The sequence below is a fragment of the Mercenaria mercenaria genome, chromosome 4 (assembly GCF_021730395.1).
Source record: "Mercenaria mercenaria strain notata chromosome 4, MADL_Memer_1, whole genome shotgun sequence".
Taxonomy (NCBI): Eukaryota; Metazoa; Mollusca; class Bivalvia; order Venerida; family Veneridae; genus Mercenaria; species Mercenaria mercenaria.
Genome location: NC_069364.1, coordinates 52,623,685 through 52,649,822, shown reverse-complemented (window position 1 = coordinate 52,649,822; position 26,138 = coordinate 52,623,685). Strand labels below are relative to the sequence as shown.

General features: G+C 35.1%; 1 protein-coding gene across 1 annotated transcript in view; it reads left to right on the top strand.

The window, feature by feature from the left end:
- Positions 1-25,593, top strand: part of LOC123551702 (ribosomal protein S6 kinase alpha-1-like) — a 62,525-nt gene extending 36,932 nt beyond the window's left edge. The window contains exons 8-21 of the mRNA XM_045340810.2: positions 782-962; positions 1,138-1,208; positions 1,611-1,699; positions 2,069-2,236; positions 2,759-2,898; positions 6,682-6,732; positions 7,016-7,090; positions 8,480-8,569; positions 8,971-9,129; positions 9,719-9,880; positions 11,066-11,142; positions 12,270-12,387; positions 12,802-12,939; positions 14,708-25,593. Coding sequence (XP_045196745.1) covers positions 782-962; positions 1,138-1,208; positions 1,611-1,699; positions 2,069-2,236; positions 2,759-2,898; positions 6,682-6,732; positions 7,016-7,090; positions 8,480-8,569; positions 8,971-9,129; positions 9,719-9,880; positions 11,066-11,142; positions 12,270-12,387; positions 12,802-12,939; positions 14,708-14,836 — 1,648 coding nt within the window. The 3' untranslated portion in view covers positions 14,837-25,593. The remainder of the gene's footprint in view (positions 1-781; positions 963-1,137; positions 1,209-1,610; positions 1,700-2,068; positions 2,237-2,758; positions 2,899-6,681; positions 6,733-7,015; positions 7,091-8,479; positions 8,570-8,970; positions 9,130-9,718; positions 9,881-11,065; positions 11,143-12,269; positions 12,388-12,801; positions 12,940-14,707) is intronic.
- The last annotated feature ends 545 nt before the right edge of the window (positions 25,594-26,138 follow it).

Genomic DNA, 26,138 nt, shown 5'->3' with positions numbered 1-26,138 from the left:
TCGATTTCAAAAACTTGTAAAACGATAAAATCAAAATATTTTCCTATTTAAATTCGATTGTGATCGATTTTTATTAATTACATATAAATGTTTGTTGTCTGGACTTAAGTTTCAGTTGTGTATAAAGGGGTATTTATGACTATATTACCGAAAACGAAAGTACACTTTGACAGGTGGCGCGAAATGATAATGATTTCAGACTGGTTTGCAAACTGTTTTAACACTAACGTTCAATGATTTTAATGCTAGTGGAGCAGTCTAAAATATCATGGGCTGCCTCGGGCACGATTACAGCAGGTAATTGTTTAATTGTTTGCCAATTATGTCAATGCCCCCCAGGCGTTTTTCACTCGATAAAAGGGGGCAGTAAAGCAGTGTATTATAATCACTGAGGCAAAAAAGGGAAGTTTGGCTAAAAAAAAGAAATGAATGGTTGTAAAACGGGCAGTGTGCCTGGCGGGGCAACAGGGCGGAACGAATTTCGGAACGGGCGATGCGCCCTGCTGTAAATAGCTAGCTGGAGCACTGCTATCATTAAAAGGCATATAGCTTTGAAACATTTTTTTGTTCTTTTTCTAGGTCAGTTACCAACCTCACTGGGTCAAGTCCCATAACTCTGACATGTATTTTAGGCAAATTATGACCCCTTTTGGAAATCCTGGTTGAAGTTTTGCATCCAAGTTACTACCAGTATCTCCAAAACGAATGCAGATATTGATTTGTCATTTCACATGGTTTTACTTCAATTTTACATTATTTAATTTCTTTTTCTGTCTTTCAGCATACTGTTAGACTCAGATGGACATATAAAACTGACAGATTTTGGTCTCAGTAAGGAATCACTGTTTCAAGATAAGAAGACATATTCTTTTTGTGGTACGGTGGAGTATATGGCTCCTGAAGTGGTCAACAGGAAGGGGCATGGCACTGCAGCAGACTGGTGGTCTTACGGTGTTCTAATGGTAAACATCTTTTTGTATTTTTCCAAAATTTAGATGGGGAAAATATCACAAAATGAAGTTGCAGCTTTTCATGCTTTGATATCTTTAGTTTGTTTTAAATGGTTCTTGTTATTACTCATACTTTTAAATTATATTTAAGAGTAATGAAGTGTTGTTGTTATGTTTGCTGTTTCAGTTTGAAATGTTGACAGGAGCTTTACCATTCCAAGGTGCAAATAGAAAGGAGACTATGACACAGATACTCAAGTATGTATATAACTTACCTTGCTTCATTTCTTATTCACTTTCATTACAGTGTGTGTTAGATAATCTTAGAAGAAAGTGCTGCAATAGACACAAATAATGTTCTTTGTAGTAACAATAATTATCAGAGTAAAGAAACTAACTTTTTGTAACAGTTGAGTCTGCTGAACAGGACACTGTTAAATTGAGATAACTGAATGATTTGCGTATCTTGTTAACAAAGCAATCCATCATTTTGCTGTTTGTAAAACGTTACCACAAACGGAAGAATATTTGTTTAAGTGAATAAGTAAAATGTCTTTCACCCGAAGTGAACACCAGATGCAATATTTTCCTCAGTAACCCAGCACGAGGTCCAGGATCTTTGCGACAAGCCAGGTTTAAAGAAAATACTTTTATTTTCAGAGCCAAACTAGGAATGCCTGGTTTTCTTAGTCCAGAAGCACAAAGTTTGTTACGAGCATTATTCAAACGAAACCCTCAGAACAGATTAGGTAAATCAGTTTCTCCATTTAAGGTATCAATTTTTGCTTTAATTTTGCATACATATTTTTAAGTCTTTGGTTAAAATATGAAGTAAAAAGTAACTGTAATGGTGGAGCTTGCTTATGGTGAGTCACATGAACACAGTCAACAAAGGAGTGTTTGGGAGTTTATCCTTCTAGTCTTCTGCAGTAGATCTAAATGACCATGCATCTTTCGCCTCAAAGAATTTTTGCGTAAATTTTATGGTTATCACATGTACAAGACCCATACTGCATTCATAAAGGTCAAGGTCACAACACTTGTTCATATTGAAGGACAGACCATGGCTGTAACTTATTTGTAACACTAGCAAAAATTTTATACTAATAATATTTCAGGTTCCAGTAACAGCGGTATAGAGGAACTAAAACGTCATGCATTTTTTTCAACAATTGACTGGGAGAAGTTGATGAGACGTGAAGAAAATCCTCCCTTCAAACCAGCAGTTGTACAAACAGATGATGCATTCTACTTTGACCCCGAATTTACATCAAAGACACCCAAAGGCACGTATTGTCTAGAATCACATTGAAGTGTTTTTGGTTTCAAAATGTCTTAAAACAATTAGGCATGCACATTTTCTTAGAACTTTCCTTTCCAATCATTATTGTTGAAGCTATACCCCTTTTTTGGATGTTTTGATTTTATTCGATTAAGCATTTTCCGGGGACATGTGTAATATTATGTGTCGGCCCTCATCTTTAATTTTGTTAAATTCCCCATTTGGTCACTATGCAGTTTTACATAAACTGCATTAGTAGGCCCTCTGCTGCGTTTGAACACCTAACTGTAAATGCAGTGAACAGAGTTGCACTGTTTCGGACTCCAAAACAAATAAACAACACAACAATATTATTTAGTCAGAGGATGTCACTGGGATTCATTGTTTAGTGTAGTAGATTGTTTTGAGTGATAAAACCAATATATAAGCTTTTAGTCAATGCCTTGTTAATGAAATGTTTCTGTAAATGCAATGCATTTAAGCCTTTCAGAATGAAAGCTAACTTATGAATGTAATTTATTTACAGATTCTCCAGGTATACCTCCGAGTGCTACAGCCCATGAACTATTCCGTGGATTTAGTTTTGTAGCTCCAGCCTTGCTAGATGGCACCCAACAACCGCCAAACCCACTAGATAATCAAATTAGTACTGCTAAAGTCAGAAATGTAAGTATCACTTGTATTGTTTCCACTCTTGACAAAGGCAGTTTTGTTTAGAAAATTTAACTTGATACTTTTGTTTTAATGTCTATGTTTTGATATGTTTACTGAATTACTGAAATATTAAATGGAAAGGTTTTGTAGTTACACAGTAAAAAATATTGAATACATATTTCACTGAATGGGTAAACTAGGGTTGAAACCATTAAGAAAATATGAGATAAAGAAAAATTGTCTGTAGTACATGTAAGATAAAAATACCTTGCACTCATGAATGCCAGATCTTAGGTCTCACTCGAGGCTTTGCCACCACTGGATCTTGTGTTCACTCAGTGAGCATCATTTCTGTCTTTGACTGAAACAAAAAAGAAAACACAACAAAAATCTATTGTCTAACAGTGTTTTAATGTTTATTTGATACAAGACACTTCAGGTTGTTTTGGCTTAATTGTTCAAAGTATATGCAAGGTCACACAAGAAATTTCCTTCCAGGCACATGGAGAGTACAGTTGAAACTCGGTATCTCAAACTCGCTTACCTCGAAATTCCTCTTAAATCGAAGAAATTTTCAAGTCCCGTCAAATTTCCTTCTTTACATATGTACTTCAACTCCGGTTACGTCAAAATTTGACTTACCGAGATTCGGGATATGTCGAAAGGGATTTTCAGTCCCGTCAATAAAATTCAAGTGCATTGTAAACTCGGTAAGTGGAAGTGAGAAAAATATGCGATAAAATTTCATACATCTCGTGAATGTGGTTGGTTTTTAACACATGTTCATGTTTATTGCCTAACCAGAAAGCCGTGATGCCGACATATCAAATGTACAGCCATTATCAAAGTGAGATGATGTCATACTTGTTTGCACGTGCCATAATGATAATTGTTTGATGTAAACACTAGATTTCTTAATCAGCGATCATTTGTTTTTGAAACGTTATGAAAACTGCTTTTAATTTAAACTAAATGAATTCATTAGTTTGAACAGTTGGGATCTTTAATAAGGATTAATTAGAGGTAATCTCGATGAGACTGTAAAAAAAATAACTTCATTGGGGAAAGCATCATTCGTTCAAAATGTCAGATCGAAATGCTATCAATCCTCCGGTAGAGAAACGTGGTACGAAAAGGAAACTTGCCTTTAAAAAAAACATTTGAGGTTAGTATCATTTTTATTCTTCGAAAAACTGAAAACTTTGATAAACACAAACTGTACAGAATCGTGTACGCGTAAAGTGCCCAGAAACGGTGTTTATTTCTTATTAAATCTTTTCCTAACTTAACCAACTTTTTCCATCATTTCGTCCATATACATCCCTCCTCATAACTCGAATTTCGGTTATCTCGAAATAAAAAGCACGGTCCCTTGAAATTCGAGATACCGAGTTTCGACTGTATTTTCATACACATATTTATGATTATATTTATTACAGGCCTCGGATTTTTAGGACTGGTCCAAATTTCAGGCTTTTAGTTGCCAGAATTTCCCTATATAACTCTATTGAAAATGGGGATTTTAGACTTGAGAATGTAGATATTCAGGCTTTTGATTTCTGACTGAATCCCAGGCCGCATAAATCTTCACTGTATGTCAAGATACACCCAAATCGTATCTTCTTAAACCCGTGGAAGGATCACTTTAAAACTAGCATCAATTGTCTGCCTTGTCCAAGACGACGGGCAGAGCAAACAATCATGGCCACTAGGTCCAAGGTCAGCTTCACACTTTGCAGGTCAAATAGGTTTGTTCCATATGCACTGGAGGGATGTACATAAAACTTAAAACTTGGTGTTCAGATTTCTTTTATGTGAGTAAGTCCTCCATCTGGCTTATGGAAGGTTGATGGATCTACCCAGGTGCCATGCCTACCCACTAAGCTCAGTAGGGAGAGCACTGATCAATTGATTGTGGAGTTGTTAGTTCAGTCTTTGGGTGAGGCATATGTTCTCCATGAAGATTTGATTAAAGACACTGTGTCTTAAATCTTTCATCCTCCACATCTGTTTATTTTATTTTTTTTTGTGGGGAAGTCGACAGCGGCTTGTGGATAACTGGTTTGTATTGGTACAGAAACCAGGAACACTGGTTAGGTTAACTGTTATGTAATTAGTTAGAAATACTGTTGAAAAAAAGCGTTAAACCTAAAACAAACAAACTACTCAGGTGCCGGCCCTTTCCTAGAGGGACACCTAGGGTCTTACTTCACCATGAAAAGTTGGAAAGTAGCTGTAATTATTATGTCTCCCACCACACAGTGGTGTGGGAGACATATTGATTTACTCCTGTCTGTGTGTGTGTCTGTCACAAAGCTTGTCCGCACTCTAAATCGAACATTTCTCACCCGATCTTCACCAAACTTGAACAAAATGTGTCTGAACATAAGACCTCGGCCATGTAGATAACTAGCCAAATCGGCTCAGGCACTTTGGAATTGTGGCCCTTGAATTACCGAAAAATCCTCATTTCGCATGCGCTTTCATACAGGCAAAACGTACCCTATACTACTTACTAGTAGTATAGGGTGCGCTTTGCCTGCACGAAAGCGCATGCGAAATAAGTACTATAGGGTGCGTTTTGGGTGCATGAAAGCGCATGCGCAAGATAATTAGGCAGTTGTGGGAGACATGCGCTTTTCTCAAATGCATCTCTAGTATCAGTGTGATTTAAGCCTTACAAAACAACTAATAAAAACAAACAGACCCCAAAAAAGTAATGATGATTAAAGTGAAGATGTTTGTCTACAGTCTCTGTATTACAGTTACTTCGACTTGTAACAGACCAGGTACAGTCTAGATTTAACCTGCTTTAATCAGTGCATTTTACCCACGTATAGTCACCTTCACATGAAGAAAGATAATGCTGTACAAATTGAGACCAAGTTCCCATTCAACCATTTGCTTACATTGATCCTGGAATATATATTCTTCCCATTTATGATTTTATTAGACCAAATGTTGTAAACAAGGAGTGTCTATGACTTGTCACTGCCATCAAATAGCTTGTCAGGTCCTGCATTATCTGCAGGGCAAATATGTTCCATAATCTTGCACACAACCACATGCCTTGTAAATAATTACAAATTGTACATCGTAGAGAGAATAATAACTTTCTTGTAATTAAATTGTCGTTCTATGTAAAGTCTGTTGTGTATTGTAATGCATTATACAAATTGAATTAAGTAATTGTCATGAAATATATGGTGGAAAAGATATTAATTCTGGTAAATGATGTTTAAGCTGTGTAGGTGTCATTCATGAAACTATTGATGTGTCACCAGTTAATGGTTTAGGCTGGTTATATATGAGTAAAGATATAGCAATAGAATGAAATCCAGAAATTGCCCCTTTTTCAAACTTTAACGGCTGTAAATATATTGTTCTAATTTGTTGGTATTCTATTGGAAGAAAACATTGCCTAAATAAGAAAAATACTTAATGTTTTACAAATTTGGTATAGAAGAATACATCTAGAAAGAATGCAGCACTGTGTGGAGCTTTTTAACCTTTAGCCAGCTGGCGGCAAGTGATTCTGCCTTTGCGACCAATGCAGACTAAGACCAGCCTGCACATCCGTGCAGGTTGATCATGGTCTGCACTGTTCGCTAGTCAGTCTGTGGATTTTCAGTGAACACCCCTTCGAATGATAAATGGTATTGCCAGAATAGAATGATGAACCAGTCCACTAGAAATTTAGCAGGCTAAATGTTAATGTAGAACATTGAAACATAATGATATAAAGTGTATTGAGGAATGTTATAATATTTACAAAACAGTTTTCTGTGTTTTCAGCTTCCTGGTGTGAAAGTGTCATTATTTACAGATGAATATGATATAAAAGAGGTGAGTCTCAATTACTGGATGGTTTCTCTTTGTATGGATTGAATTGTATAAAAGAATTTATGCATGCTAGACTTGATACGGCATCTTTTCTTGCACTGCTAAAAACATTAAAAAAAATTATTGATGTTCTGTACATTCACATCCATCAGAGGTCTAACATAACCCTGACAGTAGTTTCAGCCATACATTCTTTTTGTAGTGTGTATTTCAATATTGGTATCTGTCCAAACTCGGTGTGTAAGAGATGTTCACATGTATATATTTTGTATGGTGTATATTTCAGGATATTGGTATAGGCTCCTACTCAGTGTGTAAGAGATGTGTACATAGGTTAACGGGAAACAGCTTTGCTGTCAAGGTAAGACATTTAGACATTTTCATCTTTATAATACATACTTTTTTAACAAATGCCCATGGGCTTAACTTGTTCAACGAATGCCAACTTGCTTCACTAAATAGGGTGAGTGCAGATCTACTGACCGCATGGCCGTGAGTTCGATCCCCGGGTGGGGTTACCGTGTAGGTTCTCAGTAACAATTTGCTGAAAGACATTGTGTCTGATATCTTTGGTCCTCCACCTCTGATTCATGTGAGCAAGTTGGCAGTTACTTACTGAGAATGAACAGGTTAGTACTGGTATAGAATCCAGGAACACTGGTAAGGTTAAGGTGAGAGGGTGTTGGTCTGTTGCAGTGCGGTTAGGTCACTGACCATTGGCTCCTCAGCACTGGGGTTGAAACCTTGCTTTGGATCTAGAATTCTTCATGTTAGAAAGCCAACCAACTGGAAGGTCTGTGGTTCTACCCAGGTGTTCACCGATGCATGGAGGGACTCCTGGGGTCTTCCTCTACAGTAGACGCTGGAAAAATTGCCATATGACCTATGTTGTGTCAGTGTGAATTGAAACAAAAACAAAACATGTACATATAAGCTTCTCTGCCATGAAAAGCATTTTTAAATGGCTTGTCTATCAAGGTTCACTCTGGTCTAAAACATTATTGACCAACTTACAATGCAAAAGTAACATATCTAGCACTTAACCAAAAATGACCTCATTTTAAGAGCGTATTGTTAAGACATAGTGAAATCGTTCAGTTTCATGCAGATCAGATTTTGTTGTTTCCTTTTAGAACGTTTAAGTAATTCATGGGGATATGGTTTAATAATGGCTTTACAGTAAGTTTCAGCAGCAGTAGTGTGCTTCCTGGTAAAACAGAGTTCCTGCGAAGACATAGACATTTAAATGGACCTTAAAACTACTTTCCATAGAACAAAGATTTTGTTACTTGTTCTGCCTATATGTGGTTTCAATATAGGTTTTCAAATTCAGCATACTTTAAAAGATTTCAATGGGAAATACCAGGAAACCGCTAACTGTTGTCCACGACACATAGCAGTTATAAAAATAGCACAGTCAACCTGGATGCATGTACAGACATCTATTTCCGGAAAACCGATGAAAGTACTGTAATTTCAATTTCCATGTTCTAAAAATAGGTTTGGTATTTCAGAAAAAATTTACGATTACCAAGAAAAATGGAATTTAGACATAATTTCTTTTTGCTTAGTCTGGAACCCTAAATAAGAGATATAAATGCTTACAATTCGTTGAATGGTAACTTTAAGCCAATGACCAGTCTGTGAGGATGACATTATACCTACTTCACTGATGACGGTGACAGACCGTCTTGTCTTACTTTCATAACCTTTTGATGATGATGTCTCAAAGATTAGCTTTATATTACAGATAATGGACAAAGAAAAAGTAGACCCTTCAGAGGAAGTTGAAATTTTACTGAGGTTTGGTCATCATCCAAATATTATATCATTACGAGACGTAAGTGCGGTTTTTCTTTTCTTTATATAGACAATGAAATTTTCAAAGATTTATATTAAGTTTACTATTTATCAGCTTCCACATGAGCAAAAGGGCATAGCATGACTAGCAACAGGCTATATCTAGCAAGAAAAAAAAAGTTTTTAAAATTTTAAAAGAAAAGATAAAAAAAAACACAAATAAAACAAAAAAAAAACAGCAAAAAAACAAAACGGAAATCACTTTTAATTGTATTTAGTTTTGCAAAATTTCTACGTTTGATATCCTTGTTTATATTTTATTCCTTAAGTGAAATTCAGCTCGTTTTTTAGTGCTTTTGCTTGTTTTCCTACCCATATTTTCCCCCCTAGATGAGTCTATAATGTTGACAAATTACTTATTTGTATTGTATACTTATACAGGTATTTGACAATGGGAACAAAGTATATATGGTAACAGAATGGTTGCAGGGGAAAGAACTTTTGGACAAGATCTTATTACAGAAATTTTTCTCTGAACGAGAAGCTAGTGCTGTTCTACAGGTTGTCACGAAAACTGTGGAATATCTACATCAAAATGGGGTAACTTTCAACTTTTTGTATGTATAAGTGAAATGAATTGGTATAGTGTTTTGAACTTGCAAGTAGTGTTGTTAGAATTGACTTCTTGTTTTGCCTTAACACACAGATGTATCTTAAAAGTTGCCTGGTACACAAATATATAATTTTTTGAAGTTTTGTTATGCATTATTTTTTCATATTGATGTAACAAGATTGCATATGATATTGTATTTTCCCCAGGCATAATACTGCTTTTTTGCAGAAATTAAAATCCTTCAGTCTGAAACCTTTTCTGATTTAAAAAAGATGATTTTGTACATTTGGTTTGAAATCTCTGTTGGTGTGTAGAATTCTTTCATGTGAGAAAGATGTCCAAAAAGCTAACAGAAGGTGGATGGTTCTACCTAGATGCTCACTTGTGAAATAATGCCAGGAGTAACACCAGGGCTCTTTTCCATTTTCAAAAATTGGATAGTTGCAAATGTCTGTGTGATGTTCAACCCAACAAGAACAGAACTTTTCGCAAATCGCTTCTGTTTGATGTGGTAGGAGAAGGGGAAATGTATATTTTATGCCGTTATATCACTTTATTGATGCATCATTATCATAGGTTGTCCATCGTGATCTCAAACCTTCCAACATACTTTATGCTGACACCAGTGGTAACCCCGAGAGCTTAAGGATCTGTGACTTCGGGTTTGCTAAACAGCTTCGAGCTGACAATGGTCTTCTCATGACACCTTGTTATACAGCTAACTTTGTAGCCCCTGAGGTAAGTTAGAGTCATGACACCTTGTTATACAGCTAACTTTGTAGCCCCTGAGGTAAGTTAGAGTCATGACACCTTGTTATACACCTAAATTTGTAGCCCCTGAGGTAAGTTAGAGTCATGACACCCAGTTATACACCTAACTTTATAACCCCTTAGGTGATTTTAGAAACAACATAAAACTAAGTAACAGCTGACAAGTTTTATACTGGCTCAGACTCAGATAATAATTATGACATTTAGTAACAACTTAAAGCTTGTAAAATTACCAAAAACAATAAAACCTGTGGATGTAATAAACGGTTGCAGTGGAAATCAGGATCCGTCACAAACATAGCTCTGACTGTGGTGTATTTGGAGAATCATAGCAGCCTAGTGGCAACCGTATGCACTTGTTTAAATGACATAACAAGATAACACACCAAAGATGCACATATTTACATCACAAACCCTGTACTGCGAAAATGCCATTTACAAGTGACCAAATGTTGAAGTTTATATCACCAGTTAAAAGAGGCTTATCAGGTTGTAATGGCAATGTAAACACAAGTTTACAGACTCGTCATAAGCCAGAGAAAGCCATAACACACAAAAACAGCCTTGGAAAACTTAGCTTCATAATTACTATTGCAGACACTTAGCAATAACTTTCATATTCTTATCAGTGAAAAGTGTAATAGGGGCTGTATCTTTAAAAAACCATGACAGTTTTAAAAGTAGCTGAAAGAATTGATATATCCTGTAATAAAATGATGAAGTTAGCTGTGCAATACATGAGGTAGCAGTGGTACTGTGTTTTATTGTTACATTATAAATTATGAAATTTTAGCTTAAGATTTATTGCAGGTATTCTTAAAAGAGATGTCTGAAAACTTGTTTTAAACCTCATTTGAGCCGTGCCATGAGATAACCAACATAGTGGGTTTGCGACCAGCATGGATCCAGACCAGCCTGCGCATCCGCGCAGTCTGGTCAGGATCCATGCTGTTCGCTTTCAGAGCCTTTAGCAATTAGAGAAACTGTTAGCGAACAGCATGGATCCTGACCAGACTGCGCGGATGGGCAGGCTGGTCTGGATCCATGCTGGTCGCAAACCCACTATGTTGGTTTTCTCATGGCACGGCTCATTTGTATTTATGAAGGATTACCATTTATACAACATAGTGAACATAATGATAACTGTTTCAGGTATTAAAACGGCAAGGTTATGATGCTGCCTGTGATATATGGAGCCTGGGAGTACTGTTGTACACTATGTTGGCAGGGTAGGTACTAGTACAGACTATGTTGGCAGGATAAATACTTATATAAACTATGTTGGCAGGATAAATGCTTATATAAACTATGTTGGCAGGATAAATGCTTATATAAACTATGTTGGCAGGATAAATGCTTATATAAACTATGTTGGCAGGATAAATGCTTATATAAACTATGTTGGCAGGATAAATGCTTATATAAACTATGTTGGCAGGATAAATGCTTATATAAACTATGTTGGCAGGATATGTACTATTGCAGACTATGTTGGCAGGATAAATGCTTATATAAACTATGTTGGCAGGATAAATGCTTATATAAACTATGTTGGCAGGGTATGTACTATTGCAGACTATGTTGGCAGGATAAATGCTTATATAAACAATGTTGGCAGGATAAATGCTTATATAAACTATGTTGGCAGGATATGTACTATTGCATACTATGTTGGCAGGATAAATGCTTATATAAACTATGTTGGCAGGGCAAATGCTTATATAAACTATGTTGGCAGGATAAATGCTTATATAAACTATGTTGGCAGGATAAATGCTTATATAAACTATGTTGGCAGGGCAAATGCTTATATAAACTATGTTGGCAGGGTATGTACTATTACAAACTATGTTGGCAGGGTAAATGCTTATATAAACTATGTTGGCAGGGTATGTACTATTGCAGACTATGTAGGCAGGATAAATGCTTATATAAACTATGTTGGCAGGATAAATGCTTATATAAACTATGTTGGCAGGATAAATGCTTATAAAAACTATGTTGGCAGGGTAAATGCTTCTACACACTACATTGGCAGGGTGTATAGGTTATGTTGGCATGGAAAATGCTTACGTGCAATAGCTATATATATTTTCATCTTGTGTATAGCTTAAATCGATAACTTGCCAGCGTAAATAATTTGTGGCATGGTCAGCTTTTTCAAGAAGTACACTCGCATCTTGCTTGAATTATTTTTTTTTTAGAAATATGTGTATTCAGTTTTCTGTTGACGTTCTCCCATTTATACTTAAGGGGAAATGAAATAAAAAATAAACAATATTGTTGATTGAGCTAGTACCCTTGACTGAAGCACTACTCGTGTTTTTTTCATGTATTTCATAAACTGATGTTTCAGGCATACACCATTTGCAAATGGACCAAATGACACTCCGAATGATATACTTGGGCGTATTGGAGAGGGAAAGTTCAGTCTTAGTGGAGGCAACTGGGATTCTGTATCTATGGCAGCTAAGGTAGGGCTACATTAGTTAATCCATTATCTGTTGGGAAGATGGTTAAGTCAAACTACAGCATAACAGAATTTTGGAATATTGATACAGTTGGTGGGGGGGAAAAAATGTATATATTGATTTGTTAGAAAAAAAAATGTATATGCATTGATACAATAAAAAAAAATAAAAAAAAATATATATATGTATTGATAACATCAAAACATAAGAAGAAAATAAATATATTGATACAATTAAAAAATTAAATATATGTATAAAAATAGCTCAGGTAAATGGAAAATAGCAAAAAGATTTCCTTTGAATACATGGAATAGTTCACTGTAGTTTTGTATTTAATGAATTAAACAGATGGTGCACTGATGGTACTCAAAGCACCATGCTAAATACGAAGTGTTAATATATGGTCATGTATTTCAGGATTTAGTGAGTAAGATGTTACATGTTGACCCCCACAAACGGTTGGCAGCAGGGGACGTACTAAAACACCCATGGGTTGCCATGAGAGACAACCTTCCTCATATGCGACTGACTTTACAGGATGCTAATGCAGTGAAGGTACAATATCCTATATGAGCCGTGCCATGGGAAAACCAACATAGTGGCTTTGCGACCAGCATGGATCCAGACCAGCCTGCGCATCTGCGCAGTCTGGTCAGGCTCCATGCTGTTCGCTTTTAAAGCCTATTGGAATTGGAGAAACTTTTAGCGAACAGCATGGATCCTGACCAGACTGCGCAGATGCGCAGGCTGGTCTGGATCCATGCTGGTCGCAAAGCCACTATGTTGGTTTTCCCATGGCACGGCTCATATAATACTTACCTGTACTTTATATAAGATTGAGATGCCAGTTGTCCTGGCTTTGGGAAATATAGATACAGTCTGATTGAAAGACTGGTTTACCTTTTAACTTTTACTGATGTTTTTAAGAATTTAAGACAATTTGTAATGATTACGATAATCGTACAAATATAATATTATATAACGTAGTGGAACCAGTTCAAACTAAACACGGTATAGACCATTGAAAAAATTCAGTATTGAGGGGTTTACAATTTAGAAGGCTTTGTCAGTTGGAAAGAAATTTACAGAAAAGCAAGAAGGCATCATATGTTGTTATTGTGTTTCATACTGCAGTTAATAATATGATGAGCTGTGTTTTAATTTCATTTAATTCATTGATGGAAAATTATGTAAAAAAAGAGCTTCTTAAATTTGTTTGCTTTTTTATTTGAATAAGATTTAATTATTTTTGCTTAAAATGTCCTGGAACAAAATGACAGATTACTTTTTTCTTAGAGAACAAATGAACGTCACACCTAAATTAGTAAACCTACCCGATGATATTTTTTGTAATAACTGATGTTGCAGTCCAGATTTTAATTACGGAATTGATGACTATGAAAAATATTTACTCAAATATTAAAGATCATCGCCATTGTTAAGCCAATTATATTGCTGACATCTGAGGTTGTTTTAGAATACTTTTTGTCATTCAAGACCAACAATAGTTGTCTTACCTTTGGCAAATGTATTTCATAATGTCTCTGGCAAGATGTAAACAAATGATGACACATGATTGCAGATTGAGTTGGTACGTTTAATATATTGTAAATGTGTTGAGTGTCATTGGTCAGTTAGGTTATTTTTTTTTTCATGGGTAATTTTATGTTGAATCATTTACAATCAAATCTGAAAGTCAGTTGGTTTCCAGAGATAGAGTTCTGATTTTCAGCAAGATTTTGAAGTGCTTTGGAGGGGTTCCACTGTACAGTATTATTACTCCATATAAATAGTTTGTTTTGGGTTTATCGCTGTTTTTCAACAGAATTTCAGTTATATTGTGCATTTAACCTTACCAGTGTTCCTGGATTTCAGTACCAGTACTAACTTATTCTCCACTTGTAACTATACTTTATCAAGAAGAACATATGAAAAACATATAGAAAATATACAGAAAACTACATTGCCAGGGATCATACTCCAGACCCTGCAATCCGTAGATCTACGCTCTCCATATTCAGCTAAGTGGGTGGGCATTTAAGATTTTCTTAGACTTACTTGACCCTCAGAGCTATACAAGTAACTTGTTTAACCAGGTAAATAAAGGTCATTCGTTTTATCATGGTACCATTTTTTTTTTAAAGAAAAATGATGTTGGAAGGGCTAGCAGGGATCTTCCATCACAGAACTGGAATATTGCCAAAAGATTTAAACTGTATCACTTTGATTTAAAACCAAACAAAGAAACTTTTTATGGAGCTTGAGTAAACTTTTTATATTTAAATTATTGAATGAATTTTAGATTAAAATTTATAATCTGCAGGGTGCAATGGCAGCTACATTCAAAGCATTGAATACCCAACCAAAGGTGCCGTCACTGGAACCAGTAGGGGCCTCGTTCCTAGCTCAGAGACGTGGTAAAGCAAGACCAAAAAGTTCCACAGCCGTCTGATAACAGCTGTCTGCTCTGTAGTAGTAACACCTCTGTATATATATATAGGCATTTAGTACAACATTCATACAAACAGTCAAGTGTGATGGTTTTCCAATCATGTGATTTGATCACATGACTTACTGTAGTCATGTGACAAGCCTTTAAACAAGGTTTGTCCAGATAAAAGTATAAAAAGGAATGAATATATTTTTTTGAAAAAAAAAAGGTAAATGTTTGAAGTTTTTATGAAAATTTAACAGTTGTTACAATTGACCTGTGTCACCAATTGACCTATCACAACAAACAGTTGACCTGCTTTCATACTGTGTTCGTCTACATGTTTTAATGTTCAGAAATGCTGTTACTCAACAAAGAACAGACAGTAGGTCTTGCACTGAAAAATTTCATATCAGAATTTTTTAAAATGAAATCTGAAATTCCTGATCATGCAGTAGTGTACATTAGGCTGTATAAATAAAATGAGCCGTGCCATGAGAAAACCAACATAGAGGCTTTGTGACCAGCATGGATCCTGACCAGCTAGCGCATCTGCGCAGTCTTAGTCAGGATCAATGCTGTTCGCTAATGGTTTTTCTTATTGCAACAGGCTTAAAAAGCGAACAGCATGGTTCCTGACCAGACTGCGCGGATGCGCAGGCTGATCTTGATCCATGCTGGTCGCAAAGCCACTATGTTGGTTTTCTCACGGCGCGGCTCAAATGTGTATTACAGGTTTTTTTTTCAGTTGAAGTAAAGATAAATGTTAGCTGAATGATTAAATGACAGAATTAGTTTTATACCTGTATAATTGATTGACAGTTTGCTATTTATCAAGCATAGGAAAGGTTTTCTTGTATTATAGAGTGAACGGTCACAAATGGTTTTATAGAAACTTTTGTTTTGATACTGCATTTTTGTAAACTTATTGAAATGAATTTCAGACTTTGTTACTTACATTTCACCCATTGTTTTTCTTTTTCTTGTTACTGTGTGCTGTATATATTCTAATAAAAATTATTTTTTCCTGAAGAAGGGCATTATGTATGTATTGATATTTGCATTTTGATTATATTTTCCAAAGGATTGGCTACTTCAAAAGTAAAATACAATGAAAATGACCGGGGTTTCCACAGACCTTGAAAAGTGTTTTAAAGTTTATGTTGCTTGAAAATGACTTGAACACTAAAAACAACTGAAGTATTTGAAGTTTGAAGAAAACTGCCTGAAAAAGAAAAGAACTTGAAAAAAAAAAACATTCTTTCGGTGACTTGCTGTGTGGAAAGAGTAGATACAAAATAAAAAATGAAGAGAATTTGAAAGAAAAGATGGTATTTGGTCGCTTATAGATCCTTTATGCACCATTATGTCTTTGACAGTATTATACTGCAATAGTTGTAATGTGTGAAATTTGCACTATAACACCATTTTCGGAACAGTTGATAAAAGTTACGTATTATAATTCGAGGACATGGTTTTAATAAAAATAATCCTTCAAAAAGTGAAAGAAAGTAATTGAAGGTTTTTCCCAGATGTTCTGTATGATTCCTGGTTTCCTGTTAGAAAAGTTTACAAGTGAACAAGATTTTTTATTGGAATAAATACAGTATTTCATTTATTTGCATAGTTGTTATGGGAGGAACTTTCGACTCCCTTTTGTTTTTTAATTAAAATTTTTTCATTGCTTGTATTGCCAAATTTATTTCTGTGTATGTGAAAGTGTATTGGTTGTTTTTCTACACACGACACTTGCTGTAGTTTACTGTACTAAAGTCAATGTTGGTACTTGTGTTTGCTTTTTCTGTGGAACATGTCGGCATGTTTACTTGTAGAACATAGGAGAAAATGCTGACGGGTCACTTTAGTTTGACTAGTTGACATGATTTTTTATTGTAATTAATACAGATATTAAGTTCTACGAAGCTATATGTTGGTATGTGTTTTGTCATGTGTTGTTATTGTCAGTCTTTGGTAGGTTATGCTGGATTTACCTCTTACATTGTTACCATACTGATCAAAAGAATTTAAACTGTAAGTTATGATCACAAGAGATTGTTTTATCTCATTAAGTTAGTTCTGCAAGTTTGAAACAGATATTGTTCTACAGTGTTAAATCTTTTGTGCTCCCCTAAATGGGGTGGCACTTAGGTTTGTCCTTGTCTCTGTCTGTCTGTGCAAATTTGTTTTGTGCATATCTCAAAAGTGTTTGACCTACAGTTGTCAAAACTTCACAAGATTGTTATTCAGCATGTGAAGTTGAGCAGCTGTGTTTTAATTGGGATTTCAAACAGCCAGACCAGAGTAATGGCCCTTGACTTAGTCAAAATATACATAGAATGGCATAAAAGTTTGTGTCACAGGAATCTTAAAATGAATTTGACTTAGGGTCATGGAACACAGTAGGAATATCATTCAACATGTGAAAGTTGTGCACCTGGGGAAGGTTGTGTTGCATATATCATAAAAAAATATTTGACCTAGAGTCATGAAACTATGTACATTGATAGGAAGTTGGGGCACCAGTGTCCTATGGACACACCTCTAGTTTGTTTTCCTTCTGGACTGACATAAAACAATTTTTCTCTAAGACTTGAGATTCGAATGTGGGGTCGTTATTTTATGTGGGTGTGCATTATACATAGGTATTTACGGTACTGTTAAACCGTGAAAGACAATTCTATTCGATTATGAATTCGTGGATATTGAACGTAAAATAAATGGAAACTTTACTGGTTCATTGGCATTAAATTTCATAAATTGACTCGAGCACGAAATCCACGAAAATTAGTCCCCAACAAAAACTAGTGATTCCACTGTATTTGGTTTACACTTTAATATGTTTGTCTTGCAAGTGTACCAAGCAGGTAATTCAAATGTTTATTAATATACCTGTGCTGATCTAGTACAGGTTACTTAATGGGTGATACATGATTTAGCTTAACATTTGACAACTTGACATCAGATTTATTTTTGAAACGTATGTTACTATTAAATTTGTATTATGTTTAGATATTCTTTGTTGATACTATGTTTTAAAAAATTAACTCAATAGTGCTATAGCTTTATTCTAGTTTATTGATACTGTTAGCATAATATCAAAATATACACATACATGTCTTACAGACACATTTCTAACTTGCTTGCATTACTTATAAAATTGATCAGGAAAATTGTATTGTATTCATTTACCCTGCTAAATTTCTTAACTGTACTGGTCTATCATTCAGTTCGGGCAGAACCATTTATTATTTGAAGGGGTGAAAATTTACGGACTGAATAGCGGACAGTGCAAACCATGATCAGCTGGCACGGACGTGCGGGCTGATCTTGGACAAGTTGGTCTGCAGTGGTCGTGAAGACAGAATCACTTGCCGCCAGCAGGCCAGAGGTTGAACAAGATAACTGGCATTGCTGATTATGTATAGCTATATGTTAAGATCATACCAAAGGGCCTGTGTCGCTGAGTGATTACAGTGGCTGTCATAAAATCATTTGCTCCTAACAGCTGTCGGTTAGTAATCACTTTGGAAGTAGAATTCTGTCATGTGAGAAAACCAATCTCGTGGATTATGAAAGATAAGTAGTTCTACGCTGGTGTCCGTTCTTGCCTGATTGCCTGAATAATACCAGAGGGACATTTGGGATCCTCCTCTATTTTTAGTTAGAAAGTTGCTAAACTTGAGTATTTGTGACTTTGAAAAATGGAACTAAACAAACTAACTTCATACAGAAGGATGTTGAATTTTCAAATGATAATTACTAAGTTTCCATCACCTATTTTTATCGTTATTGTATTACACCCCTCCAATGATCATGCTAATATTAAATTTTGATAGCTAGAAATGTGTCTGTAAGGTATATTGGCTCAGAGGGAAAATATTGTAAATGTATATAAATAAAATAGCAGACTGTAGGTCTGCAGTATAGGGGATCAAAGAAGTTCCAGTAACAGTAGGAAATAGGCATGAATGCATAATATATACAATATTAAACCATGGAAATCCTATTTTGAAATTAGACGTAAATTAAAGCCAGCTGAAATTTCTGTTGAATATAAACTTTAAAAACAAGTCTGGTACAAGTGGACATTTCTATTGCTCAAGTGTGAGAGTAATCACTTACTGCTGTTAAGCAGTGTCTCCATTTAACTTATAAAGCTACAGTTGAACTTTGTTAAGTTCATCTTGACTGGACCAGCAAAATTTGTTCGAATGATCGGTTTTTGGAGCTATCACACAAAATTCATTATACAAGGATTTTTCCTGGACCTAATGACAAATAGGAGAGAACGGTGGGGTACGAATTATCTGAGTTCGAGTTAATAAAGTTTGACTAACTGATTTGTGACACAGCAAACTATAAGTTAAGTTTTGCCCCTTTTCCTGTTCAGATATTTCTTTCAAAAGACATTGACTGACATAAACTGTGCCTTTCTTGTTTTTTTTGCATTACAATTTTAACATCTCGAAAATGTCTGATTTGATTTCGGATTCGTGTCCTCTGAAGTAATATTTAGTAACAGAGAAAATTCTTACTAAATGTTGCATTGTAAAATGGAATTGCTGTTCCTGGTCAGAAAGTAAACAAGAGCATTATGAACAAACACTAGACTTTTAACTCGTGCACACTGGATTAGAGTTTCTAGTGATTTTACCCATGCCAGGAAAACCCATCTGGCACCTTTCTTTGTTCCAGGTGATTTGTGCTGTCAGTGACAGTGAATTCACAACCAGGAGCAAATAGTTGAGGACAAGTTGAAAATATTTATGTACTTTATCCTAAAGCCTGCTGGCAGCAAGTGATTTTGCCTTTGTGATCAGTGCAGACCAGGATCAGCCTGCTCAGACCTGCAGGCTGGTCATGGACTGTACTGTTCGCTATTCAATCACTAACTTTAAACTGTATTTATCTGATTTATCTGATAACATGTAAAGGTAAGAATGTTTATTAGCAATATATACAGGATGCGCAGGCTGGTCTGGATCCATGCTGGTCGCAAACTCACTATGTTGGTTTTCTCATGGCATGGCTCATATAAAGTCTCAAATCTGTTTCCTCTGCAAAGCCAGTTTTAACACGATTGTTTGGTTCTCATATACATCAAGTTAATTATATCAGTTCCACTAACCATTCTGTACATAGAAACGCACAATTTGTATCAGACATAGACACATATCAGTAGCTTATATACAAATTTAGATATAATATGGGTAAATAGATTTGACTATTTGGTTCTGTAACATAGCAGATATAATATTTTGTTATTTCAATATTTACCATTGTAAAGACGTTTTTGCTTAAGACTTAATGGGCCGAAGGTCAGTGGTTCTACCCAGGTGCCCGCCTGTGATGAAATAATGCCTGGAGGGGCACCTTCCTCCACCATCAAAGTCAGACAGTGGCCATATGACATATGATTGTGTTGGTGCGATGTTGAACCAAAAAAAAAAAAAAAAAGTTTTTAAAGCTTAATGGGACTGGTAAGATGCGACATGTGTCAGTGTATGCACCATTTATAATCATCTGTAAAACCAGCATGTGTACATTTGATAATTTAAAAATACCAGTTAAATTTGGTGGTAAAAATGTGTGATCAGAAACCAAATGACCAATTCTAAATATCCGGTAACCTATGGTAGCTGAAGACATAGACTTTTTCAGTATCATATAGTTATTCATTAATCAACTTTTAAGTCATGTAGTTCATTTAAATGCCTTTTCAAAACTGTTTTTGTACATAGTATTGAATTGTGTTAAGTTTTCTCTAAAGAAAGTCTTCTTGTTAAATGAGTCGCCTCGGCAAAAAGTTTTAGATCTTTCACCGTATGAAATGTGCTGCCATTAACTAGGTTAATTAGCAATGTAAACCACTTGAAACAGTTCTAGAAATAGAGGTTTTGAAGAAAATGTATGGAATAAAAGTTTTCTACAGACTGGAGTTAAATGAATGGTGTAAATGAATTTTATAGGGAAGTTAAGGGAATATTGGGAAATTTCTCCCTACCTTACTAAAATTATTGCTTAAGAAATGAAAATTGAATCATGAAAAACGTGTATTGTTCTAGTTATAAAGACTAGTGTAAGTGATAAATTTCACATTTCAAATTTTTGTTATATATTTTTGTATTACATGATTAAGACTATTTGGTAAACATATTAGAATTACTTAGAAAGGACAAGTTTAATTTAGGAAATTCTAACATTTTGTCATCAATGTTAGATCTGTTTTTTTTTTTGGTAATTTGCAAGACAATTGTGTTGTATATCTGTGATGGTAAGTACTAGTGCTCATGTTTGTTTGCTCTGCTGAACTGTAGGGCTCACTCTACTGAACTGTAGGGCTCACTCTACTGAACTGTAGGGCTCACTCTACTTAAGATTCCAGTTATATGTTTGTGCATTATTGCATAGTTTTGTTATAACATTTTGAGATATTTACTGCATTGTGAAGTAAGTTTATACTAATAATTGAGACGTGCCATGAGAAAACCAACATAGTGGCTTTGGTACCAGCATGGATCCAGACCAGCCTGTGCATCTGCGCAGCCTGGTCGGGATCCATGCTGTTTGCTTTCAAAGTCTATTGCAATTAAAGAAACCGTTAGCGAACAGCATGGATCCTGACCAGACTGTGCGACTGCGCAAGCTGGTCTGGATCTATGCTGGTCGCAAAGTCTCTAAGTTGGTTTTCTCATGGCATGGCTCATATATACTTTATAAAATTTGAATCTGAGAACTCAGCTGAGACTAAAAGTTGTTAATAAACGTGGGGCCACCCACAAGCTAGGCATTGTAGTGGAGAGATGAAAAAGCACTGTGTATATCAAGAAAATAACACATGTAAAACTGTAAGTAAGAATGGACAGGCACTGATATATGAGTGTTCTATCAGTCATGCACATGTTAACTTACACATAACTCGGTCAATGTGCACCTCAGTGCTTAACTTTTACTCGTTGTGGAAAGACAGAGAAAAAATACCGCACTGAGAACAATGGCATTAGCTTACAATATACCATTATTAATGGTTCTAGTTGACTTTCTTGTGCATTTATCTAGATTTATATATGAGCCGCACCATGAGAAAACCAACATATTGGCTTTGCGACCATGCAGTCTGGTCAAGATCCATGTTGTTTGCTTTCAAAGCCTATTGCAAACTATTAGTGAACAGCATGGATCCTGACCAGACTGTGCGGATGTGCAGACTGATGTGGATCCATGCTGGTCGCAAAGCCACTATGTTGGTTATCTCATGGCACGGCTCTTATAAGATTGAGATGCCATTTGTCAAAGCCTATTGCAATTAGAGAAACTAATAGTGAACAGCATGAATCCTAACCAGACTGCGCGGATGCGCAGGCTGGTCTGGATCCATGCTGGTTGCAAATGTACTGTGTTGCTTTTCTAATGGTGCGGCTCATATTATAAGGGAATTGCATGTAAATGCTGTACAACCTAGATGTATTATTTTCAAGACAAAAACACCCATTAATAGATTCTATGATGTTCATTGAACACATTTTTGACAACTTTTTCCAGTAATGAATTGTTTTGACTAAAGAAAGAGTATAGAACTTTTTGAGCAGTTTATATACAATATGTAATTTGGTTTGCTTTTACACAGATCACATTTGTACATGCATGAATGCTTCCATGTTGGTTGACAGTAATAGGCCAATGAAATTTGTAGTTTGTATCACATGACATGTCAAAATTATTTGTATATTTTGTAGCAAAATCTTTGTAATGAAGTATTTGTGTAATTGACAGAAAAACAGATGTGATAGTGACTGATGAAATTGTTGCATTGTATTTTATATGCTTGTTTCATTAGGTTAGAAATATCTTGATTAACCATTACCCTGCTAAATTTCTAAAATAGACTGGTCCATCTTTCAGTTTGGGTAGTACCATTTATTATTTGAAGGGGTGTTTACTGAAAATTTACTGACTGAATAGCAAACAGTGCAGACAATGATAAGCTTTATGAATGTGCAGGCTGATCTTGGACTGCACTGGTTGCAAAGGCAGAATAACTTGCGGCCAACAGGCTAAAGGTTAATATCTTGTAGTTGCTGTTCAGAAGGAAATTGGTTATATACTTCCGTAAAGGAAAGGACAGTCGTCAAAAATAATTCTTAACAAACGCCTCATGAAACATATTTAAACAACACATAAATGCCTTTGAAAGCCTAGTTTCAGTCAATTTTTTTTACCAGAATTATAGTCCAATTAAGATATTTTTGCTATAGAAGTGGAATACATTATGCCAGTTTACTCCCAGCACATTTTGGAAGTTCTGAAGAAGACTGGATACAAAATGTCTAAAGATACTGACATCAGCTGCAGAATTTACTGGACAAACATTTTGAAAAAAAAAACAAAAAACATTTGTGTTTAAACATTGGGAATAAAAAATGGAAACAGTTGAACAGTATTGCCAAACTTAAGTTGTTTTTTGAAGTGTTAATTAATTTCACTAAAAATCGTAGACAGTCTAGTATGTCAGTTTGGGTTAATTTTATTAGCAGTGGCAAAAGACTAAATTTTCAAAAATCATGTATACCTTTTAAAAACCTCAAAGTGGTACAGAGTGGTACAACTTGTCTGAGCAATTATTTAACTTTTAATTATCATTTGATTATATATTGATACAGCATGTATGATTATGTTTTATTTTCCGTAATCCATTTGAAAGAGAGAAAAAAACAGGCTTTTGAACAATTATTTATAGTGGCTTTGCGACCAGCATGGATCCATACTGTTTGTTAACAGTTTCTCTAATTGCAATAGACTTTAAAATCGAACAGCATGGATCCTGACCAGAGTGCGCGGATGTGCAGGCTGGTCTGAATTCATGCTGGTCGCAAGGCCACTATGTTGGTTTTCTCATGGCACGGCTCATATAAGGTTTCCAAAGAGTGCAAAGTTTCTAATTTTTTCACATGATCATATAGCAACTTCCCAGTTGACTCCAGTGTTTTAAATTAGATTATGAAAAGAATTGCTACTATTTAGATGCAAATGTAAAAGTTTCTGTACCAAAGCTGACATAACAAGGTGAACATTGAGTCATAGAAGTTGTTTAATGTGTTAATTAGTGGAGTTTCCTATGTATATACTTTGCAGAAAGCCAGTATGAAAGAGTTAAACTTATGAAAAATCTTTCCCCCTAGTGAGTTAGTACTAATGCTTGCGTTAATAGTTTTATAGGCCACACAGCTGCACTACATATAGTAATTTGCAACTTTAAAAGCTGCCAGTGACACGAGTACTTGGAAACCATATAAGATACACCGAGCATTTAAATACACTTCTAACCTGATTCACATTAGTACCTACTTTATGAAGAGGATATTTGTTTGTTTTAGTGTAAGATCAAAATATTGTTGCACTTATCATATTTACACAGCACTAAGAAGTATCACTCATTAGACGGGGTCCTAACCTATCCTTAAAATTGATGGTTTCTTTCAAGACCAATAAAGACGGGTATACTTTTGATGAGTGGTATAGCTACAAGTGTAAGATCAAGTGTTAATGATATTTTGATCTTACATATATATGTATCTTGAGTGTAACAAGAGTTTTCCATTTTGTAGTTCCTTACCAAAGAAAAAAAAAATGATATGATAATTTTACTGTGAAATTTCCTCTTCAAAATTTTTGAAGTTTATGGAAGAAGGTGATCAATTAGTCATTTACTATAGATAAGCTGTGTTGGTATGCAGTAAGATATATATTTTCTGCTTTTTAGTGGAAGGAAAATTAGTTAAGTACCCAACTGGGCAGTTAGAGCAATAAAGTTTTACAATTGATTACTAATGTATTTACCCTTAGCCTGCTAAATTTCTAAAATGGACTGGTCTACCATTCAATTAGGGCCATACTAATTATTCAAAGGGGTGTTCACTGAAAATTTACTGACTGAAAAGCTAGATCAGCCTGCAGGCGGATTTTGGTCTGCACTGGTCGCAAAGCCAGAATCACTTGCCACCAGCAGGCTAAAGGTTAAACTGTTCACTTCAGTTTACAAAGTGTAATAGAAAATAGTGAGTTCATGAAATTTTGGAATTTATCTGTTGATACTAGTTCCCACTAGTTTATGGAATGTAGCCTATCTCTGACTTGAGGTCATATTTTTAGAAAACTCTATGTTTGTGAAATACCAACAGGAATGATTTAGAAATACCTCATTTATCCAGTCCAGATCTTCCAATTGTTTTGTATTGGTTTCATTGATCAGTGTGTTCCATTACTGAAAAATGTATGGGCAACATCTATGTTCTGCAAAAGGGGTAATATTGATAACATACCTAAATGACACTTTTCTATTATTCAAGGATGAACTGAAACTTTCAGTCCTACACAATGGCGTAATCACATAATAGCTGTGAAACTACATTAGTTCTGATAAATCCATTTTTCTTTCTGTATAAGGCAAAGCAATGCATTCTGCTCTATAAATCATAATTCCCTTTCAGTTGCAGTAATTTATTTGTTAACTTGCTTATTCTAAATAATAATATATTGGAATTTGCAAATTTAATGAATTTTTTTTTGTAATATATTAACTAAAATCATAAATTTCCAGCGATTCCATTTTTTTTTCTACATTAGTCTGTGTTTATGTTTTTGCTTATTTCATAGACATTATTATATACACTGTATTAATACATTGTTGTTAGAACTATACTCTATAGTTGCAAATTGTGCTCACTGTAAGTGCTGTTTATTTCCTATTAAAACAAATAAATTATATATACAGTTTTCTATCACAGTGTTTGTTTTAAATTTGTCCAGGGTTAAATATGTGATATGAAGGTGTTTCAGTGTTGGAAAAATTGGTTTGAAGTTGAGATATTGATTTCTAAGCCCTTTAAGTTATGGAGAAAATATTTACATTGTTTTTTTTTTGTTTTTTTTTTATGCCCCCGAAGGGAGGCATATTAGTTTTCAACTGTCCGTCCATTAGTTCGTCACAACGTTGACTTACAGCGTTAACTGCACCCAGGACCTTCAAACGTCACATGCTGATGGTACTTATTGAGTACACGATCCCTACTGACTTTGGGGTCACTACTTAAATGTAGGAGTGTCTTGCTATATGTAAGTATTTCTAACAATTTTTAGCTCGACTATTCAAAGAATAGTAGAGCTATTGGACTCACCCATGCGTCGGCGTCCGCATCCCGATTTGGTTAAGGTTTTGTATGTAAGCTGGTATCTCAGTAACCACTTGTGGGAATGGATTGAAACTTCACACACTTATTCACTGTGATAAACTGACCTACATTGCACAGGTTCCATAACTCTGTTT